Source organism: Takifugu flavidus, chromosome 19 (genome assembly GCF_003711565.1).
Source record: "Takifugu flavidus isolate HTHZ2018 chromosome 19, ASM371156v2, whole genome shotgun sequence".
NCBI classification, from domain to species: Eukaryota; Metazoa; Chordata; class Actinopteri; order Tetraodontiformes; family Tetraodontidae; genus Takifugu; species Takifugu flavidus.
This window is the reverse complement of record NC_079538.1, coordinates 7332170-7356183: the sequence shown is the minus strand read 5'-3', so window position 1 is coordinate 7356183 and position 24014 is coordinate 7332170. Positions and strand designations below refer to the sequence as shown.

The window sequence follows — 24014 nt, the reverse complement described above, 5'->3', positions numbered from 1 at the left end:
GGAACAGCAGCTGATGCAGCATTAAAGGGGCTGAAATTAAAATAGCAACGTGATCGGCCAGCTTCCTTCGCCCTGAACACCCTGTGAAAAAGCCTGGACCCCCAGGACAACACCGGGGTCGTAAACACCACAAATATCTCCACGGGGACGGGCAAAGGAAATGATGTCATGCAAGATCCCATAGTGCAAGTTAAGTATTTTTTTCCCATCAAAATGCTGCAATAAATCTTCATCTTGTTGGCAACCTCAGTCTGACCAGAGCAGATAAATCCTACGATTTATCCTACGAGTTACGTAGAACCCAAACAGAACTTTTACAACACCAAACTATGATGCTACTAGACAAAATCCACCGTATCGTGTGTGGAGGATGGCGTGCATGGCGAGCTCTAGCGAGGACGTATAGAAAAGCATACCACGCCGCTTTGTCCTTGTAACGACATGGAGAAAAAACCATAATCACCCCCTAAAATAACCAAATTTGCAGCCCTGTGAAAACAACAGTCTGCTGATCTTTGGTTAATGAGCAGCCAAGGTCGCCACCAGGGGGAGGCGTTGGGGGGGACAGCGCCCGCCACGTGTTTCATGTTCAGCAGACAAAAGAAGCGGCGCGGGACATTTAATGAAATATCCAGAACTCCTGGCACGGCGTTGACATTTACCACCATTAGTGGAGCAATAAAGCGCACGGCCTCGGGGGGGTTGGTGTTTGAGTTAACTGCACGGTAGTCGCCGACGCTCGCTGAGCATGTAAACATTAACACAGAGGCTAGCAGACGCGGGTGTGAGAGTTAATAATGATTAACAGCTTTTATCAGCACATGCGCGTGCGTGCGTGTGTGTGTGTGTGTGTGTGTGTGTGTGGTGTGTGTGTGTGTGTGTGTGTGTGTGTGTGTGTGTGTGTGTGTGTGCTCTCAGCAGGAGAAGACTCAAAGCTCAGCACGGAGCCGTTGCTGAGTGACTTATCTGTGCATAGCTGATCAATAATTAACCGTGAGACACGCTCTAATGAGGACGATGATAAAGTGCTGGTACGATAACACCTCGGCTAGCTACCTCCACCACTTCTCTTCATTCGGAGACGCTCATCACCCCGTTAATAGCCGTCACTTGTTTGATATACACGCTTGTTCGCGGCTCCAGTTTAGCAACAGCCACTGTCGTCGCCTTTCGCCTCAGGAGAATTTCCAAAATTGGACGTCCTCCGCCGCCTGGCTCTGCCCGACTGTTGAAAGAGTCCCGCCCCCAGTGATAGCACGTCAATACATCTGCAGATGCTGTATGATACAGGCGGTAAGGACCATTTCTGGGCCCATCCATCACGCGGAGGACGGGACACCGCCTGTCCGCTCTGCCTGCGCCTCCACCTGCAAGCAGACGCGGTTTAATAGAGCCCATTAATCAGCAAAGAGAGCCGCCTGCACTCCAGCAAGGAGAGCTCGATCCTCTACGATGTCTTTCTTGGCAATAAGCGAGCGCTACCTCGCTGATCGGTGCGTCTGAACATTGCCAGGCAGCTTGTCCAGGACAATAAAGCTTCATGTAAAAAATGATGGCCTTTCTGTCTGATCACGCTGCTTAATTCAGTCATTAAGTCCGGCACTAGAGGATGATGAATGTCTCTCTGTGGTGACATTTATGACCGTGAGCAGAAGGTAGGTGCTGATAACCGGCCCAGACTGATGCGTCTGCATCTGCAAGAGGTCACATTAGCACAGAAACACGCCAACGTGGAGTCAGGAGTGAGAATCCGCATACGGCGGTGTGTTCAGGGCCCGCGCGGAAACCACAAACACCCACCAGGACCAGAATCAAAATAGGCTTTGATTCCAGCACAGCCAGGACGTCAGGTTTGCGGAGACACCTCAGGCTCCTTCAGGGCCATCTGCTGCACCCAGACCTCCTCCTCCTCCACTGACGGCCAGTTGGCAGCAAATCTGAGCTCGTTGGGACTCCAGAGAGGGAAAAAAACACGCAGCAACTCGGCCAAGTTTCAGCTGATGTAAAACCTTAAGAAGATTTCTTAAGATAAATCTGACTTCCTGCTCTCTGCAGGTGCAGCGGGTCATATTGCAAAGATTTATCCTCTCAGACGTTGCGCTATTTGCAGTTCCGAACATCTGCCAACAGTGCAGATTCCACAAAGGCCTCGGGCGCCGCAGCCGAAGAGCCGGATCTTATTTCTGCATTTCATTTTGGCGTCTCTTGAACATTTATTAGCATAAAACCCAGCGGTCGATGAAGCCGTGGCCGTGAATCGGCACGGACTGGATGCCATCAGCGGAGCTCCTCGCTCCGGTGCTCTTGGCTTCTGTATCACATATAAACAACAACAACAACAATAGAATATATCTGTCAGCCAGTTGGGTCCCCAGAGGAGGTGTTCTAAAGACAGCCGGTTAGGCCATCAATAATTAAAACAGTTGTAATTCCCATTAGCCAGGGGAGTAGGCACATTAATAGTTAATGGGCTCCGCCCCCCCCCTCCCCGCATCTCCTCTCATCTTTCACCTCTATCTTCCCCCTCACTTCTGCCCCTCAAAGCGCCCCCCCACCCCCACCCCCCCACGCCAGCGGAGGAGCTGAGACACAGACAGCGCACCGTGGCGCTGATTATAATGATCCCGCTGGGGAGGCTGGATGGGATGGAGGCCAGAGGGGCCGACGAGAGGGACAGCACGATTTATGATCCGGTGTCACGGGACTGCTTAGCCCGAGTGGGGGGGGGGGGGGGGCACTCGTCTGCTCGCGCTTCAGCCCCAACGCAAAATGGTTTTTTGACGTAGAGGAGATTTAGGTAACCCACCGGTCAGACTGGGAAAAGACTCCGGCCCCACCGAGCGCTCCGAGCACAGCTCATTTCCATTCTTCCCCTGACAGGATGTAAAGCGGGGGGGCTGTAATTGAAGCGGCCGTCCGCCGGTGTCATCCCATCAGTCACCAGATGCCCCTCATTAATCCAGAAGCTCCCCTGTCATCCATCCATTCCATCCGTCCTTCCTGCCGCCGCCTCTTCCCCATTAGAAAAAGGAAAGAACTATAGAATGGCTAACTGAAGAGCCGGCGTTCATCCATCTCCATGGCGACAGCGGCCCTGATGGGCTGGCTCCTCACCTCCGGCAACATGGGCTAAAGAGGAGGCGACAGAAGCTGTGACATTAGCGCCAGCGGCTACTAGCAGAAGCGGAACTGCTGCCAATCATCCCAAAACATCCTTTCAAACTATGCAAAGTCATTGCGCGACATATGTGACCATGCGTGCCTCCATATTTACAACACGTGTGTCGAGGCGCTCCACCGTCGTCATGCTACACGCTGTCGAAGCCGCGTGGGGGGAAAGTGGAGATTTGATTCGTCTGACCTACATAGTCAACAGCAGGAGCGCGTCAGTGCTCGCTGGTAATTAGCCTATCATCGCAGGGTTCCGCGCTCTCTGTCTGCGGCGAGCGCCGCTCAATCATAACCGCCCATCGCGTTGAACCATGACCCCCCCCCCCCCCTGTGGGGGTGAGGTTGTCTCAACGTTTGGAGAAGCGGAGGGCTGTCTAGAACACGCCTGTCAGGGCTGACCCACTGACGTAGCTGGCGGTTTCTTGAGAAAGAACCAGTTTAACCTGTCGCGTTAGCTTGAGGCAAACAAAACAACGAGTTTGCAGAGATTGAATAAAGAGTAAATAAAAGAAACGGTGGTAAAAGTCATCAAGGACAACAGGAGCCTCCACTCCCAGTAGTTCACACCCCTCCGCTATGCTAAGACTTTAATACCACGGTTATACTGGAAGCTATCCTCCCAGTCCCAGCCCGCTCCCGGCCCGGTTCAGCTCCCTCCGAGTGCAGCTGGCAGCACGGTGAACAGCACAGAGGGTCATTCATCACCTCTCAGAGGAGAAATCAGCGCATCAATCTGTCTGTCAACAGCTCCGCACACCGGCACGCCTTCACGCATTCCTCGCCAGGTCCCAGCGCTCCGCAGACGCAGCGCGCTACGCTCAACAGCAGCGTTCTATTTGGGGCGATAATTAAGATCCTCTATTGTTCCCACACGGGTTGGACTCTTGACACACTTCTTGTACAACGCCGAGCTCGTAATCAGCCTTGTGATTCCAAACGCTGGAACACTAAATTTGCTGGGTTGGAACTTCTTGATTCAATTAGATGGCAACAGGAAGGAGAATGCTAAACTCGGAGGTTCTATTTCCAGTAAGCGACTCATTAGATGACTGTTGAAAAGAAACGAGCCTAACAAATAGCTGATGTTAATTCGCAGCCACTGTGTTAGCAGCTTATCGACGTTCGGTGTCCCGCAGGAACTAAACGTGGCGTCTCGGCCTACAGTGCGAGACACATGCTGACAGTGAACGACAGCTTCTTTGACCGGCACATCGTGACCTGTCATCCCTGTGTGAAGGCAGAAGCTGAGTTCAGCCAGCGAGCATCAAGTCCTGAAGGCTGCCGGTCATCGACCGTTGACTTTGTGATGGGAGGTCACTGGACTGCCCATGGATGCTAACAGTGTTGCTAACTGCGCCGCTAACTGCGGATCCCGACCCGCTCCGCTTTTTCCATGATTAGCTGAGTTAGCAGACCATTAAAACGCTGCACCGTTGGCAGCGTCGAATTCCAGTCTGGCCTTTTCATTCCGAAGAGAAGAATGTTTTATGGGGGATATAACGGCCGTTAATCCCACGGGATCCTGTCCACAATAAAAATACCTCAGCGCCAGGGCCTGCTGGACTAGCCTTTTAATTGTGCATGCGCTAATCTCGCTCACAGAGAAAAAGTGCTGCGGTTCCATGCGACGCTCTTCCTCTGCAGCTCAGCGCTGCATTGTGTGGGCTCGGAGGATCAGCACGATTGTTTTGGGTTTCCAGGGAGGACGGCTGATAGCGAGGCCTGTACCAGGCAGCCTGCGCTAATTTTAATGCTTGCAAACGGGGCAGTGATGGATGTTTGGGCAGAATTCCACAAACCTTTCCTTCTATGCTAGTTAAAGATTCTAAAAAGGAGCGTTTGTTTATTTTAACCAGGTATCTGATTCAGCTCTGGAGGAGAACATTTCTCAGTCCTCGGGTTAAGGCGGGACATCTGCTAGCCTGCGCAGCTTCCAATAAAAATACAGAGAGCGGCTAAAGCAGCAGCCTTTTCTTGGCAGCGAATCCCCTGATAAGTAGTGACTGACTGTTTCTCCAGGTTTGAAACGCACCGCCCGTCTGTGCTGTCAGCACGTTTCTATCCCGCCAGCCGGGTCAATTCCAGAGCGCCTTCCCCAGTTTGCTGACTGTTCAGGCGGGGGAGATCTGTTCAGGGTGGAAAAGGCGAGCGGCCTGAATACTCATGTGGGAATATGCCTGCGGGTCCCAGAGCGGCTGAAGCACGTTAGACGGGCTCAGTCAACCCCCGACGCCGACAAACGCTCTCCGATTTCTCAAACCCTGCGGCAGCTCTCCGGGTCTGTGACTTCCGAGTCAACCTGAGTGACACCCGGGAGGAAGAAAAAGGCTTCTGTTGGAATCTCCGAAGGTGGGATACAGTAACCAGTCAGCTCTGGCCTGGTTAAAGCGGCCATGTGTGACCTTTGCCCTTTTCTCATAAAAATTCCCAACACTGCCGGAGGTTGCTGATGACATTTGGCACCTCCCATTTATCTTGTGAAAGGTCAGGATGGGAGGCGGCGTCCGTAATGAGTCGCTGGAAGGACGGAGCAGAGTTCACACCGATACCAGAAAGGTCAAACGACAGGACTTGTTGGGCCCTGGGCGCCGCGCTGGCAGCTGCTCGTCAATAAAGGAGACGACGTCCCGGCGGCGGCTCGACGCTGCCAAGGCTGCAGCGCGGGCCTGACGCCCGGCGCTCGGAGCAGGGGGCAGGACGGGGTCAAACGGTGACCCGGTTTGGTGACACATGCGTGAGGGCGACGCCGAAAGTGGCGACCGAATTCCCGTTCAGTCGATGTGGTTCAGGTGCTTGAAGCCGATAAATGAAATTCGCTGAGCATCCAGCAGCTGCTGGGCTCCTGCTCTTGTTCCTGTTTTCCCCCCGCTGCACCACAGAGATAACGGATAAAGGCTGGTGCCAAGAGGACGCTCCGATAAACACTGTTCTGCAGGCAGATCCGTGTCCAGCAGCTGATAAGACCTCACCTCCACGTTGCAGCTTTGTGTGGGACGGTTGTCCGCACACACGACAGGAAGTGGAGGAAGGTCCATTAAAAAACAGCTCATTTATCCAAGCACCAAAGGTGCGAAGGAGCGGGAAAACGCTCGTGCACAAGCGACCGTTGGTGTCAGAGGATGAGTGTTGGAGAGGACATCGCAGTGTTGAGAGTGACGCATCTCTGATGACGCTTCCTGAAGCTCAACGCGCCACTCAGGCTAATCCCGTTTTACAGATCGGGTGTTCTCACACACAGCAGGGGACCACAGAGACACGTCAACGGTGTCTTAGCTTCTGTTGCTAACGCTAGGTCGAACAAACGGAGCCAGTCTGAGGTCACACCCTCGACAAACAATTCTTAGGCTATTACGGACTATTTAGAAAGGCTGTTGATGATGCATGAAAGGAGCCAGAGGTATAAACCTAATGTTCTCTCATTACACAGTGTGATTTTCTGCATTCTTACCCGCGGCTCTGTGCTTAGCATTTCGTAAATGCCTTGATTTGTAAGGCAGGGCGTCTTTGTTAACAGAGAAAGTCTGAGCGATCGACAGCAAAGCAAAGGACTTGACTAATATTTGAAACCCGCAGCGGTCGAGTCCCCGCGACAACCTGGCAGGAAACCTGGACTCCCGGCGTAGCCTTCCCGCTTCCCCCCTCGCCTCCGCATCTGTTCCAGCCTCAGAGGCAGATGTTCCAGTGAGGACAGCCAGCAGGCAGACAGGCTCCCTCCTCCATCTCCCCATATGACCCCCCCACCCCCCCCAACACACACACGCCCCCTTTTGCTGCTGCGGCTGTTTTTAGACGGCATCATTGACCCTCATTTTTAAACAATTACAGGGATAACGAGAGGTTGAGCGCCTGACGCCTGCTCGGAGGAGCCACCGAGGTGCCGGATACTTGGGAGCGGTGAGACGTTCACGCGCCATCGCTTCTGATTTATTTCTATTCAAGCATAATTCTGCCTGATACCTTAAAGGCCGAGTTGTACCTCAGTGGTTCGGCCCTGGGGCTCGTTTGACTGCTGTTAGCTAGCATAAGGACAAACACTTCTAATGTCAATAATCCACACCAGGCGTGCGCGAAGCAGCCCGCATCCACCTTCCTTCACGCTGCATCCCCTCCTGGAACCAGGTGGTCACCAGACAAAACAGAGTTGGGGGGCGGGGGGGGGGTCAGGCATCATCTTGGGCGCCTCCTCGGCAACAGACTGACAATAGGAGTCGCGTAACTCCATTAGCAGGTTCAATCACAAATGCATCGTGATGGGTTGGTGTGTCATCACTTAACAGATGACCCGAGGAGCAGGGGGGGTGTAATACATGTAACACACACACACACACACAGGGCATGAGTGCCCCGCGGTACCTCGGGACACCGTCTACGTCTGAGGAGCGCCCCGACATGGCTACATGCGAACAGGCTGCACGCCAGGCCGTCAAAAAAACTTGCCGAGGAAGATGTGACAACGTGAATCGGACTGTGTATTGATCGCGATGTGGGCACAGAGGTCAAAAAAGAAAAAAACAACCGACCCAGCGAGCGATGTGTGAGTGTATTGATGCTAAATTCACAGCTGGACGTGTCATGTAAAGGGTGTGATTGTGAAAAGCTTTTCATTTCTCCGTCTGCCCGGAGCAAGACCTTCGGAAGTATTTCAGGACACACACACACACACACACACACACACACACACACACACACACACACACACACACACACACACACACACACAGAGCGATTTTTTGCAGGATAATAGCCGTTTCCTCGCCCACCGCTCTCCTGTCAGGAATTCTAAAGGTTCATAATTCTCTTTGTTAGCTCCAGAGCTGCCACAGACTCTCCCCAAACTGAGCTCTAATCCCAAAATGAACTCCACATCACCTCCAACCCAGCCCAGAGGAACCAACAAACGCTAAAGGGAAGGCAGGAAAAGTATGCCAAGGCCCCAATCAGGAGAGGGAATTTAGCAGGGAAGAGGGTCTTATGGGAACAGAGCGCCCGTGGGGGGGCAGATAACCCTGTTCAAGATACGCTATCGGCCAACAATATGTGTAGGATCCCTGATAGTGTGCTGGGTTTGGCTGCCGGAGATTATTGCTGCACATGGATTAAATTTATCTACCAACAGATAACTCAGTTCTGACTCACACACGCTTCTGCTGTAGTTGGGATGCTACACGTGACCCCTGTTGGGATGAGAGGACCGGGTTTCAGATATTAAGAGTAGCATTCCTAATCCAGGATCTAATCCCCGATGGAATTCATGGCAGATTCCTGTACGTTTTTAGTCAAACTAACGTTTGTTGAGGACGTTTGTTGGTCGTCTGCATAATCCAGACTCCCGGTGAGAGAAATTAGCACCCACGTCCCAGATCCACCTGCCAATGTGCTCTGCATGCTAACCGAGCAGACGGGCACAAGCGGAATATTGATTGCATGCTAGCAGCAGCGGCGGCTACATCCATTATCCCTGCAGCACAGGAGAGAAAAGAGGAGGATGAAGAGACGCCAGCACCATTATTGTTTCAGAATTTGACTGCAGCTTCTATCTTTTATGCTCTCTCACACTTTAGAGTTGCTCCGGCAACCTGCAGACAGCAGACAACCAAAGGTGGGTTTGTTTTGAAGCCCACCCCCCCCCATCCAGCTGTCTGTGCGGACAGGGAGGTTGTCGGGGGAGGGCAGGGCGCCGGACAGGGCCGGACGGATATAATGCAGCTTGTCAGGAGGTGCGAGTCAGAAACTGATGGGTGTGAAAATGTTGTCTCACAGACGAGGCAGCAGCGAGGAGGATGATGAAGAGGCTGGTGGAGGTCGGGGGGGGGTGAAATGTCAGGGCGCCAACTGCCACTTCAGGCTGGTGGCTCGGTGCAAGCAGGAGCCCAATGGTGAAAGATTTATCCTCCTGGTGTGAACCTGCTTGTGAAATGACCCCCTGGGGTGAAAGAACATTAAATTTGACAAAGCCTGCAGATGATTTAGCTCGACTAAAAACGAGCCCACACAAACACGGATAATAAACGCTGCGTTTCAGAGGAGTCAGACTTAGAGGAGGAGGAGCAGTGGGTCGTAGAAGAAGCCGAGTGACCCATTATCGGATACCCGTGGCCCCTCTGTCAACAGCCCTCTGTGCGTGCGTGTGTTTGTGCACGAGCCGTGCGCACCTCCAGCCCGCCCATGTATCCTTTTACAACATTAACACTTTACCACAAGCAGATATTTAATAAAGCTGCGTTCAGTTCAGCCACCAGCTCCTCGGATGCAGCGCCAGCGTTCCAGATGGCCGCCCGCTGACGGGACCACATGGGAATCAATCGGGGCGGCAGCGTCAAAGTTTCGGAGATTCCGCGGCTCGGGATTTGGCACCGCGGAGCTCTGCTTGTCACAATATTGATTTAGAAATAATTACCCAGACTGCTTAGTGATTCCTTGTGTGTCCCCCTGCATCCCGCCACCTCTGCCTCTCCCGTCTGTGCAAACCAGTCCTCGATTCACCTCTGATTGGACGGTGCAGACATCGCCCGTCAGAGAGCCGCACGTTTCCAGGTGCACCACGCGAGGTGGCCCGACCAACGCGGAGCTAATCGCATTAGCTCAAAGGTTAGCACGCTAACAGCACTGCCAGAGATGAGAAGATAAAGCTAAATGAACTGAGGCGATCCGGAGCAAAGCATCCTCTGGAGTGGATCTAATTCCAGGTATGTCGCCGCAGGCAGGAAAGCGTGCTGCCCGAAGAATGGCTCAAAAACATCCATCAGTCGCCACTGTGGCGCATCTGCAGCAAAAGAGAGAAAAAGTCTATAAACCCAACCGACATAAACGCTCAGCAGGGCGACGGGACGAGGAGACACGCTGGGTTTAAGTGCTCTAATAGCGCTGGAGCACATAACTCCTGGCACCCTGCTGTGGCAGATGAATGGTGGCCCTGCAACGGAGCACAGCCGCTCGGTCGCCACGTCCAGGGACGTTTCTCACACTAACTGCTTCCATGTTTAAATCCGAGACGTCCATAGTGGACATACGGACAGGTGAGGAGCCTCCTCTTCCTCCTGAAGACACCAGCCATCACAGCAAAGCAGGGCTGAAGCTAAATGGTGCCGTAGCGGTCCTAAAATGAGGGTTTGTTGAGAGGAGACGTGCTTCTACATTGGATTAAGGCATTAATATGGAGCGTCCTCCACCAAAGTGCAGATAAGGGTTGGACTCTAAGAGCAACGCCTCGTACAAAAAAGGGAAATTAATAAAAGAAATCATTGCTTGTGAATCAGCGTGGAAGAAAAGCCTCTGCGGAGCGAGGACGATCCGAGGACGTTCGTCTGTTGTCCTTGATTGGACACCCAGGAGGGGCCCTGGCGGGTTAAAGACAGATTGGAAATTTCCTGCATGAAATTTGCGAGTGTGTTTGATCTCCACGGCGTGACCGAAGATGAGAGGGCGACCTTTTCCTCGGCACAGGAGCTGGAGTAAAGAGGAAAGTTGGGAATATTTCCTCCTCAGCACCACGGCTCATCAGCGGCGGCAGTGATGATCACATCTGTGCAGAACACAGTCAATAAATAAACCCGAGGACGTTACGGCCTGATTCCATTAAGGGGGCGGGGCTCTATTAGCCCAACTCTCTCGTGCTCGCCGGTAATAAGACGTGTCAGCCTGCCAGATGGTCCTGCGCTGATCTGGACCGGGCAGGGAACGGCCAGCCGCTGTTGTTGCGTCCTCATCGGCAGAGCGGGCGGGACGCGACCCCGGCAGAGGAGGTCACATGACCCAAAGACCGGAGCTCTGCTGAGCTGATGATCAGGAAATGATTTATTGCGCAACAGCGGCTGATTGTTGGCTGAAGATAAAGACGTCCGCGAGGCAGCCGGCAGCCAGTTAAATAGCTGCCCCGACGGGTCTGGAACCAGAAGACGCTCTCGCTCGATTGGGATCAGCTCTGTCCCCGCGCAGGAAGAGACGCAGGACACGATTAGACAGGATATTAAAATGGGCGGCAACAACGCCGACATCTGCTGGATCAGGTTCAGCAGCGCCGTTACTCCTTAAAGGTGCTGGATCACCCAAAGAGCACAAAGCTGTTGATCTAAGTGACGGGTTCAAGGTTCGCTCAGACGGGTCGGATCGACGGTTTTATCAGTGTTACACACCCAACAGGAGATAAGGTCCAGTCAGAGCATGAGAAACCTGCAGCGGGACCCGACCACGTGATGGGAAACAGGGAGCGTGTGTGTGACGGCGTGATGGCACCGGGCCGGGCAGCGCCGGGAAGATGCTTCTATGTGATTAGAACCCCCGACACACAGATAAGACTAACCCACCATCACGTCCCAGGGAGGGGGGCAGGCCTGCAGAACCCGATCCGGCCCCACAGAAGAGGTGGGAACGCCGTGGTCCAGTGTTGGAGAAGCGCAGGATGATGATGCGGAAGCTCCCGCTGCCGTTAGTTCATTTCCTGCCGCTGCATTTAGGAGTTTTCATTTCCAGGACGCCGCCGCCGAGGCCGGAGAAGGAAGAAGAATGCGGCTCTTCGGCAGATTGGAAATGATTTGCTGATATAAGGAGCTTTAGTCTTTTGCAACCGTCGGATCTGGTTCTGTCGGCTCTGTTCCGCCAACACCAGAGCAGGTGGTGCAGAGTCGGCATAATCCGCCAACATATTTTGTTGATGTGATTTTTGAATAAGACAACAGGCTTCCGACACATCCCAGGCAAGCGTCCACGCCGGGGAAAATTTGCCAACGTCGGCGGTGGCAGTGGAACTCCCACCGCTCCGGCTCTACGGCAGCATGTTCACCCGACGGCGGCGGAAACGAGCGCCACTGCGGCTGCCTGAGTGGATTTGAGCAGCACTTTGTAAATGACCTTTCTATAGGATTTCAATGAGCAGCTAATCCGCCTGTATGACCCAGTCACCCCCCCACCACATTAACAAAGAGACTCTGTCAGCAAGTTTCCCGCCGCTGCGAGGGGAGAACACGCACCCGATGAGGCGGCGCTGCCAGGACGTGCAGGCAGATCCAGCCGGACTGTATTTACTTAAATAAATGAAGGTGGTTGAAAGCTGTCAGGTGATTTGAAACAAATGATGGACGAGTCGGAGATTTGATTAAAGCTAATTCGGCGCGTTGAAATCGACCGCGGTGCGTTGGGAGCCCGCGTTCCTGCCACCCTGACCTACATTCCCGGGGCAGCTACTCGCCAAAACCATATCACATCTGCTGTTGTTGCTCTTATTTAAACATCAGAGGTGGACAGGGGAGGGATTCCGCTCCTAAATTTGTGCCACAGCAGACGAGCGTTAAATAAACGCGTTGTAAAATGAGACTTAAACGTCACTTTCCTGTAACACTGAACACATTATCATTGCTAAATGGAACGCAGATGAAAGTGATGTAGATTAGATCAGAAACCAGACCCTCGTGTGGTTGCTCCCTCTAACTTTGTCTGCGTTATAACGTCGTTACCGTGGGACGCGTGCAAATGTATCCCAGTAATAAACTGCACATTTACAGGAAACTACCAGCTGCCAAAACAGTCTGACAGCATATTAATGTGACTCCAGTGTTTATGCTCCCCCCACAACACGCTGGCACTTCCCCTTTTATTTGGTCTCTTCCAGGACTGGAGACCGGATGAGCGATCCCAGCCGACCTCTGACCTTCAGCGGGCGGAGAGACGGGATCTGCGGTCAGGAGGCGCATTAGCAGCTGAGAGCCAGAACTGGCTGAGTCAGGATATTCCTGCAGGACATTCCAGAGTCCCGCCTCCCAGGATTGGGTGACCGCAGGTCGACGTTCCTCCGAGGGTTTGGTATTTAGCAGGAAGAAGAAAAAAAAACCGCTCCTGACGCGTAGATCGCGCCGCCATGCGCTCGCTTTTACCGAGCTGTCCAATCCCGAGGTGTGACGTGCACAAGCAGACCCCCGGCACCTCCTGCCTGTCAATAAACGCCACCTCGGAGGCCTCAGCCGAGGAGCAGGGCCGGATCCCGTCATTATGATTACTGCAGCTGACATGTCAGGGACGCCCGGCGAGGGCGAGAGCACGCCTACAGATCCTTCAGCGGGTTGCCGTGGTAACCTATTACAGTCACCAAAAAAACCCTTACACTGCTTAAAAGGAGGGCCAGATTTGACATCTTATAATGAGCAGCTTGTGAATGGGGTTCAGTGGGGGGGCTTCACACTGGCACAAATACGGGGGCCCCAGGAAGGCGAGAGAGCCTGGCGGAACTCCAAATAAAGAAGCTTTACATTGTTAAACGACTGGAACTTGTTTATTCCATGAGTTGAATGTACACTTTGCTGTTCTGGGACAATATTGAATATAGCAAATCTGCTAGATTTCAGCAGGATACAAACACGTAAACATGCGTGTGATCTACTTTCAGGGAGTCATCGCCCACATCAGAGTGTTTTCTGGATGAGTGGAAGCTGCTGGAGGCCAACGGGGACACTAACTGGTGCTGAGACGCATGTTTACCCCCCGTCACACAGCACCACAGCAGGCCTGACACGCCATCAATGATCACATGATGGGGGACAAAAAAACAATTCTCCGAAGGGAAAATAACATCTTTGACTGTGCAATAAGAGAATCCAAACACCCTTTTCATGCTTTGCTTTAATACATCAGCTCAGTCTGAATAACGGCGCTGAAAGCTGCGCTATCTGAAGAGCAGAGCGGTCGGCCTGGGCAGCGGTAGCGTCCTTATCTAAACAGAGAGGCCTCGCGGCTCCAAACACACAAATAGTCCCGCCGGAACCCCGCTGCAGCGACTGGGACTGGATGGAAAACTGTAATTCTCTCAATCTGTTCCCACTGATGGTATAAACAGCATCTCTTACCAGGCGGGGATAAACAGCCACAGCGGAGTCGCTCTCCGAAGACGGAGCGGCATCTCATCGCTCAGTGGCAGCAGGCTTCATATCCTGGCTGGGATTTGAGGAGAAGACGGGCGCTGAACCACTGGAAATCGCCGCTCTGCTATCTGACGTGTGTGTGTGTGATGTGTTACAGTCATCCACCGCCATGCTGCCCCCGAGGCCTTTGACTTAACAATAGATTTACAGGCAAGACGGCGTTACTGCCACACAAAGACGATCCATAACCTCCGTTCCAGGCAGATTGTCAAATCTGAATGGCCACTTTACATAAGAATTGATATAAGCTGGGCTGCGGGATTCCTGCATAACAATGAAGACCCCTGCATATAATCGCTGCCCTCTGCTTCCACCGCTACGCTGTAGCCTATTTTCCCGAAGACACTTGTGCGCGGCCGCCGCTGGAGTGATCTTCACACGAGTATTAGCGACGTAATCGCCTTCTCTCATTCAAATACACTTGTTCCAGGGCGCGCTGCGTCGTTATGGGCTGCAGCTCCCGCCGCGGCGGCAATGCTACCTGCTTTTTATAACACATGTATGCCAGCTTAGGTGGACTGTGGGACGAGGACGGGACCTGGTTGCTAGGAGAAGATGCCGCGGACCATTGCTCCGGGATAGCATTGTATTCTGAAGAAAATTTGACCTGAAGGCCACAGATACGGGCGAGTGACCGGGGAGAGATTCAGGAAACGAGCAGGACGATTAGCAGAACCTGCTAAAAGTCTTTATTATTCATGAAAATCTCAAATCTGGATAAAAAGCCACCTTAAAACGGCCATGCATGGATGATGCTCACATTAAAAGGCGAGCTATCAGCCTTTCGTGGTGCATGATCTGCCGATCTAATGCATAAATGATTCATCCCTGGCTGTTTTGGAGCATATGTAATCAGAGTAATTGCCTCATATTCATAGCAAACACAGGCTTCTGCTCGCAGCCTCTCATAAATATATGATGAGTACAGTTGTGGAGGTGGTGGAGCGGCACTTCCTTTAGAATGTCAGGGGGATAGCGGAGGGTTATTGGGGGCTTCGACCCCCGTCTCTGCTGCCTGCATCACTCTGTCCCACCAACAGTCTCAGCGCCTCTGTCAGTGAGAGCTGGGTGAATCCAGGTGAGGGGATAGCAGGACCCCCCCCCACTCCTTTTGTTAACAACACAGCCCTTCCTCTCTGTCGCTCGGCCAGCTCATTGTCTTGCGGCTGTGCGTGACATCGGCTCGCCGCGGAGATGATTTACCCAGTAACACTTCCTCTGGGCGAAGGTCACTGTCGCTGCAGGAGCCGACTGTCTGTTACTGCGCAGGGGACGCTGGTTCAGGGGGCAAGAGGAGGATTTAAAGGGGCAAATCGGGTGAAATACATGAGCTTGTAAGCTTATAATTATCCCTAGAATATTAATAGCATAATAAGCTTCTGGTGCATGATAGTTCTGAGCTCGCCATGTTGAAACAAATATGGATTTATCAGCAAAGCCGGCCGCTAGACGTGTCCCCTGGCTATTTCATCATCAAAGCTTTTCCTAAAAGTTGCACAATGCTGCTGATCCTCTGAACATGTGGGAAGATCTTTGGATGACGTCAGAAACACACTCAGACCTAAGAAGGACATTTGTGGACCACCTGTTGACAGTAGCGTTGTGGCAGACGAGGCAGCAGAAGGTTCCACGTGTGTCAAGCTCACTTTAGATTTATCCAAACTTCCAAAAACGCGGTTTAAAAAAACGAAAGCACACGGCCATAAATAAGGAAGAACACCTGGAGTCCCAGAAGGCGGTGCGCTGAGCTATGAGGTGTTGGGAGGTTAAAAGAAACTAAAGTCGACTTCCCTGCGGAGGTCCCGGGTCTCCTGCATCCACTGAAGCGCTAATGACGCAGGGTTTGGATGTGGTGCCAGAAGTCGTGGGCGCAGGAAGCGGCGAGGCGAAAGATCAATGTTTAATGAATAGAACAATTACCTCTCACAGGCGCGGAGGCCAAAAAGCAGCAATTAGTGCAGAGAACTCCAGCCTCCACGCTGGGAATGCCTTAAACGTCCCAGTAAGGTCACGTCTGACTAGCAGGTCAGGATCAGCTTCCTGACTAGAGGAAAACATGCGACCCTTTTCTGTGTTTCTCCTTTGACAAAGTCTAAATAAGATCCCGTTCTCACCTTAATTCAGCTTAATAAACTTCCTAGAATTTATGCTAGTTTTGATCCGCCCTCGTGTCTGACAGCCTCCCACACTAATGAACATGCTGGAATGTGTTGGAACCATTAAACTGTTTGTAAAAGTGCTGGCAGCGACCCACGCCAGACACCAGCGACGTGCCGGCGCTCCCTCTGCGAAGAAAAGAAAACCTCACGTGGGATGTTTCTTTGTGTAGGCGAGCGTCAGGAATGGAGCAACGAGCAAATCGGTTGAGTTGATATTCAGGTATATTGGGGTGTGGCGGGCGGGGCCTGAGATGGAGGCGCCCAAGGTTAAATCCCTCAAACGGCGGCTCTCAGGGGCCAAACAGTGGCTCCATCTTCCCCGTCTACGCCCCCTCAGAGCTGGTCGCCCGCTCAGTGCAATGACTCAGACTGTTGCAGAGATGACACCACAGAACACAGTCGAAACTCTGCAGCCACACACACACACACACACACACACACACACACACACACACACGCCGCCGCAGACACGACTGGACTAACACACGCTCTACTGTTTAAACCTGTTGCTACGGCAACAATTTCATCTCACGCAGACTTGCAGGTACAGGGAGGTCTGGAGAAATAAGCCTTATTAGGCCTTATTAGGCTAAAGGTCATTCTTCCCAGTGATCTCAGCCCAGAGTCATCTCTCCTAGTGTGTGTGTGTGTGTGTGTGTGTGTAGTCTGGGTTCTGACACCAACAGATGCTCAGGGCTGCTCTCTTGTCAGTCTCCATCCAGAAGCACATGATAGCTTCATGATTCTCCTGCTACACACACAGAATGAGGACATTAAATACTCATTCAACTAGCAAAGCGAGGACATTTGTGAAAATGGGGACACACAACTTCAAAGACCTGGTTTTAAGGTTGAGGTTGAAATTGGTTTTAAGTTAGAGAGAAGGGAAGGTGATGGTAAGAATGGTAAGTGTGTGTGTGTTTATAGAAAGCACCCGATAACAAATTTAGAGCTGCAACTGTTTCCTGTGTGTGCACACTGAAGCCTACTTCACACCGACGTCATCCAAAACCATGTCACACTCTTCTAATCTCAGTCAGCTCAACTTCTGCTCAGGAATACAAACATCTGAAGTCTGCGTCTGAGCTTTGGGAACAAGTTTAAGGTCGTTGTCGCTGCTGCAGCCTGCAGCCGCTCTGTCTGGAAGCTGCCGGAACCTTAGACCAAAATAGCTCTGATAATGTATCTGTCATGGACGTGTGTCATCTGGACCTGGTCGTCCCCCCCATCACGCCACGTGGGGGAACTGAAATGGCTGCCCTGACTGTCTCCGCTGCTTTATTTAAAGCCGTTTCCATGACGCCGTAACCTTAAACACATCCTGCAGCTCACGCGTGTCGCGGCCGCCTCGCCGAGCCGCAGCGAGCAGCATCTAAACTTGAGCTCCGTGAGATTTATCTAGGATGGTGAAAAAAAGGACGTGAGAAAGAGCAGAAGAAGAAGTAGTTCGAAATGAGAAGTAGTTCGAAATGAGAGTTCCAGCTGCAAGCACGGCACAAACTGCGCTTTCCCACATTCGGCGGCGGCTCCCAGAAGACGGCCGGGGTGAAGCTCCCGGACGGAGACACAAACGCTGGCCGCCAAGAGACGAGAACCACGCTCGGCTCTGGACTTTCTCTGCGCTGCATCACGAGCGCAGATGTGCACCATCACATAACAGCACATGTGATTTCCTGCAGATGGAAATGCCATCACATGCGCTCGCCATAATAAAGGTGCGGCCTGGACGCTGATTCGCTGTGACGGCGATAAACACCCACTTGAGGGGAACCATGGTTACGGCTTCATTCCAGTTAAATGTACTTACGCCATGGTCCCTGCATACGAGCACGGGAGTGGAGCAAACAAACAATGAAAAGAAGAAAGCAGGCGCGCTTCCCTGTAATACACACCATCGCCACCTAAAGGACAGGAGTGGAATTACAGCGTGTTTGTACATGAGACTTTCCCCTGTGAAACAAAAGACACCTAAAGCCGAAACCAGTCTGTGAAAACACCCAGTTAACACTCGACAAAAGAGAAGTGACACATTCAGTTCATAACAACAGCAACACTGAGGTCAAAGGTCACAGCGATAGCCATCAGTTGCCCTGATAAATCCTGGCTCTCACTGTTTATGTCTGACAAAAAGGGCCCAAACACGCCACTTGCGTGTCTCTGATAATAAAGCGATCCGGCCATTCAGGGCCCTGAAACAGCTTTATTTTAATCCCACAAACATCTGCTCGGCTCGCTAATTGACTTTCTCTGTCCTCTCAGGACAATAGAGGCTGGTCCTTGACTTTTCTTTATGGCTTCCCCTTTATGAGTCCTCGGTTGACAATGCCTTCAAGGAGCCCTTAATAAAGCCTGAGCAAACATAGCCTTCAGTTGAACACATGGAAAAGTCGGTGGCGGCTGTGAAAAGCCTTCTCCCCACCACGTGGCCCAGTGCCAGCAGCCCTATAGGAAGAAGAGCCGTTTAACTCAAACCAGCTTTCAGTGGAACTACAGCCATTTGATTTTCACCAATAATTTGAAGGTCTGCTTCGCTTGATTTTCTGATTAAAACTGTGTTTAAACAAGTTGTGGATCATCAAATTCCTTTCCAGAGCAAGTGGCGGACATCTCAACCGGAGTCATCTTAAAATCTAATTTCCTGCATGGAGCGTGAGGACATTAGTGAAGATAAAAGGGCTGAAACAGGAGGTGAGGTGAGTGGCCCTAATGAGTTCTCCCACACCTCCGGGGGCCATCTGCATTGCTCACATACTTCAGGATGGTTAAACCATCAGGATTATGGCACAGCAGAGTTGATCAGCTGTTCTCTGGGGTCAGGAGGTCTCACTGGTGTTGATATTAACTCCTCCACGCAAGCCTCACCCTCTAAAACAACCTTTTCTGTTCCTCTCTCTCTGACACTGGCGTTGTCATCGCCGACCCATCGGCACAATGCCGGACACATGCCTCTGCCGCCCGGCTCAATGGGCGGAAATTAGAAACAAAAAAACAGAACGGCGGCGAAAGGACAGCCGGCTCCATTGGCTTCCACGCGAACAATGGAGGATCTCTCGGTGTTTAGCCTGCAGCTTCCTCCTGGAGCGCCGCGCTAACAATGAGGCGCTATTATGACTGACTGTATCTGCCGTTTCCAGGGTCGGTCTCTGGACAGGCCCCAGCCGGACGCATCTTCAGACGGTTTGGTGCCGTCAGGCAGAGATTTAGTGAGGATTCCCGACGCAGGAGCAGTTAAAGCTGCATTTGTCAAGTCTGCAGCTGGGATTAAAACCGCTGAAGACCCTCGCAATCAAACGATCGCTTACAGCCGGGATTATTGTGGATGCCGCGATGCGTTTAAAGACAGAATAGCAGCGCCGGTTTCTCAGGTTCTATCGTTCCCCAGTGGCAAATCTGCACGTGTGCAGCCCGCAGTGTTTATTTAAGGATGAGAGGTCTCTGTGGTCTGGATAAGGATCCTGGATATTTATGACACACATTAGAGTCCTTCTGCTGAATTGTTTGGTAACAAGGATAATCTGGGGGATGCAGGAGCAGCCGCCGTAAACGCTCATATTAGAACTGGTGTTGTGGAACGACAAACAAAGGAGACAAAGAGACCAAGAGTGAAAGCCCCCGCAGGTCCTGGTGCTATTACAGGAATGTCCCAGTCGCTGGAGCTGGCGCTGCACCTGAGCGTCTGCGACACGAGCCTTTCAGCAGCGACGGAGCCGATGTGCGCGGCGGCGCTGGCGTTTCAATCTCAAAACTGACCCACTGGCTTTCTGAACCTCTGCTGTGTGGAACATCCATCAAACAGTCACGGCTTCATTTTAGACCTCTGTCACTCTTCAGGAGAGAAGCCAGTTGGAAACTACGGGGTCAAACACACACACACGAGCATGCGCACACGCACGCGCACACAAGACCTTGACCTGCTCACTCCCCCCATCTGTATGGAAACGCTCTGGCTGGAAATAAACAGCCTTCAAAGGGAGAGATAGTTTCACCCTCCAGAGCCAACACTTTGTTTCAGCCCGGGTTCTACAGATAATCCTCCACAAATCCAAAATCTCTGCGGGACTCGCAGTTTGCCAAAGTGGCAGAAACGTACGCGAAGCCCGTGGAGCGTGGAAAGCGAAGCCGGAATCAGCCTGAAAGGCTAAAATTGGATTGATTAAAAATGTATTCTAGAGCTGCGGAGCCGAGGGTCAGGCTGCGTCTATCTGCTCTCAGATATGAGGCGCGCCTGAAGCCAAAACCAAGCCCGCGGCGTCCTCCCTCTCAACGGCCCGAGGGCCGACACTCGTGTCGCCCCTTGTGTGTAAACAGCCGTCGATCAGCGGGAGCGTGTGATTCAGGCACTTCTGAAGAAAGGTCATTACCCAACCTGTGAAAACAAGAGGCCCTCTCAGTCTGGCTCCTCACAGGACAGGAGGCTGAGAGCCCCGCTGGGCGCGCTTCATTCGCGCCTCTCGGACAGCCCATCACCCATTCATCACAGGGTTTGGGGGGGGCTCACACGCGGTTTATCCACCCATGCTGAAATCTGAGGGGAGTGGCTGAGCAGGTGAGGTCAGGGGGGATTAATGACCAGAGGGGCAGTCTTCTCCTCTCTGCAGGAGACACCCCCCTCTTCCTCATCCTCTCGCCATCAGTCCGCCGGCTTCTTCCTCACCATCATCCCGAGCAAAGCAAGAGGGAGATGAAGACGTTTAGGCACCACGCTGACACCACGCGGGCACCGAGCAGCAGCGGCTCATCTCGTGGTGATTGTGAAGACACGGGTGAAACGTGCGCTGACTGACAGAAGCCTTCAGATAAATGATGGATGACGTGCGGCTGCCCACAGCTCCATTTTCTTCCATTTACCATTTCAGGCACATTACAAGAGCAACGTTAGCGAGCCAGTCGAATCTGAGCGCCCGATACGCCTTTAAATTCAAACCAAATGAAATCAGAGTGGATTTTATGGAGGCTGACAGCAAAGCTAAACTCGTGTCTTTGCTGTATCAGAGCTTTTCTTACCTTGTTTGAGAAGGGGGGCTTGGCCAGGTTGATGCCGTCCCTGATGAGCTTGTCTCTGATCATGATCTTTAGCTTCAGTTTGGGGTAGATCACCAGCTCCCTCCTGTTGCCCAGGGTCAGGTTTCTCTGCGCGCCCATGTAGCCTCCGTTGTGACCGACCCGCTCGCTGTTGGGCTCCGTCCATGATTTGGAGCCCCGCAGCCTGGACTCGTACTGGTCCACCATGTGACTGGTGTAGAGCTCCGCCGCGGGTGGCATTGGCTCCAGGGTGAAGTAGAGCCCGCTGGCCGTCTCCTGCGCTTCGTCTTTCAGCCTCCTCACCGCCTCGAGGATCCTCTGCCTGTGGTGAGGGATGAAGACACCGATGGCATCCAGGTCGGGGTCTCCGATCTGCTTGCAGACCTCCAGGTCGTCGTAGCCGTTATCCACGAAAGACTCGACATACTGGGCGAGCTGGAGGGTTTTGAGCCACTCGTAAACGATGACAGGTCCGTTGCTTGTCATGTTGGCTGTCGCCAGATCGGCTCCAACTACAATAACAAACGTTCACTTTCCCATCGGGCGTGAGCGGCACATTCTAAGACCGCTAAACAACAACTTAGACTTAATGGCAGGAAAAGTAGGATGTGTTGGATGAAAGCATTTTGGTGCTGTCTAAAGGTTTGGCTACCATGCTCGACCTGAGGAATCCGATTAAGGAGTCGCGACTGTCTGATTAGCGCACGACTGTTACACCTGTCAATGTTTGCGCTCGTAGATCATTCCGCTCTCACCTGACGCAGCTTCCCAAATCCAAAATGCGATTTTAAATCAATTCCCAGAGCCCACGATGCACTCGGTTACACCAATTCGCGTCAATAAACAGCCGGAGCAGCAGTAGCCTGAAACTGCTGTCAGTCACGTCGCTTTCGGACTGGATTTTGTCCGTTACGCACGGCAGCTGCCGCGTCCTCAAGCGATTTCACGGCGTCTCCTTCTTCCTGGAAGTCCTTTAAATAGCCCCCAAAAAGGGCAATGTTCTCGCGTCAAAGGGACGCTAAAAGCACGCCAGCGTATCCAAAAAGCTGCCCCTACGCGCGGTCCGGCTCCTCCAGCCGGCACATCGCTACGCTGGAACTACAGCCAAGACACAACATGTTGGCGGCCGCCGCTGCTCCTCTGCCGTCCACGCCCCCCCCAAATCTCACTGTACTCATTTGAAAATAGTGATGCAAGCCGGCTCCTTCTCTCTCCCGTCTCCCAAGTTGTCACCCGCCCCCGGGCAGGATTGCAGCCACCTCTCCAGACTTGAGTCGAACCGAAAGCGCGCGTCAACCTGTCGCGCGGCGTGATTTCTCATCTCTTGGGGTTGTGCCACATTTACATTCTCCCAAACACGTCCTCTTGTCCACTCTTCTCTCGCGCACGCTCTCTCTCTCTGTCTGTCTGTCTCTCTCTCTCTCCCCTTATCACTCAGTCAGCAGTTCCACGGTTTGGTTTCCACGCCCATGAGCGCCCTCTATCTGGCACCAGAGGAAGTGACGCGCTCGCAGTCGAGCTGATGTGGGGAGGCAGTGAGATGCAGCTCACCCATCTCTGGTCTGCTACTCGTTTAGACTTGGTGAAACTTATGAGCGGGTCCAAGCGTCCATGTAAAACTGCACATCTGTCAGTACAAATCGGCCGTTGAGCTGTCTGTTGAACAGAGATGGAGAGGCACGGAAAAACCAAGACAGCAACACTTGTGAGGATGAAAGCTCCCCACTCTGACTCAACTGATGCCAAGTCGGCTGGCGATGATGCGTGCTTTGTCAAATGCGAGCTGACAGCTCGTTAGGGGTCGGCTTGATACGATCACCATTTGGGCTCTGGGCTGGAAGCGATTTGCCTCGGCCCGCGATGACATGTGGCGGGGCAGGAGAACAACCGGCCGGGGAGGAGTGGGGAGACATATCAAACAGCCTCCTCCAGAGCCGTGGTGTCAGAATCATGCCATACACGTATGTTAAAGTGACGCTCCAGGAGTCGGCAAAGATCTTTCACCATGTTTCCAGTCCAATCAGACAGGAGTTAGCTGACACTGAGCACAACTCATCTGTCCGCCGCTCTCAGAGTCATGACAGATTCTCTCGTCTCCCTCATCTGTTGTTCCGTAAAGGGGTTTGGCTGACGGCCGAACAGACTAATGCGAAAAGATAGCTTTAAAAAAACGCACAATTTCTCATGCTGGCAAAGACTTTAACCAATGCAGACGATTTAGCGTGAGTCAAAACCCGTAAATTTGCCCATGTGTGGACGTACCAAGAACCAACCTGGGCTTTTATCCCACGTCCTTGTGTAAAACTCACACAGCCATGCCCGTCAAGATTGTTCCTGGCAAAGATGCTGTGAGACTGGTGGAGGAGCAGAGGAGTGGCGGACGAGAGTGACAGATGGAACCCCAGCTCACCGCGGTGGGAACAGTGGTGCTGCCAGGCTAACTGTTTCCAGTCTGCTGCCACGAGCCAGGGAGTGTGACCAGAGAGGGTGGTAGGGGTGACCCTCCCAACACAAACATCCTGCTGATCAGGTGGAAATACGGGGAGTCTTAATCATTAGGATGCATTGCTGCAGCACTAGCGATGCGCACGGCTGCAAATTCAGTGCAAGTGCCTGGGATAACCAAGCGCTTCCCGCTGTGTCGAGAACACAAGAGAGGAATTTATATTGACATAAAAAGAGCCGTCCGTGTCCATTCCAAGCGAGGAACCCATTGCTCTTACCGCAAAGTGTAGCAGCTCTGCCCTGCAGCCAA

General features: G+C 52.6%; 1 protein-coding gene across 3 annotated transcripts in view; it reads right to left on the bottom strand.

The window, feature by feature from the left end:
• Positions 1–22651, bottom strand: part of sash1a (SAM and SH3 domain containing 1a) — a 90618-nt gene extending 67967 nt beyond the window's left edge. The window contains exon 1 of one of the 3 annotated variants that reach the window (XM_057016007.1): positions 21242–22651. In XM_057016007.1, the coding sequence (XP_056871987.1) occupies positions 21242–21745 (504 nt within the window). In that variant the 5' untranslated portion in view covers positions 21746–22651. The remainder of the gene's footprint in view (positions 1–21241) is intronic. The other 2 variants (XM_057016006.1, XM_057016010.1) reach the window with 2 other exon arrangements.
• Between the last annotated feature and the right edge of the window lie 1363 nt (positions 22652–24014).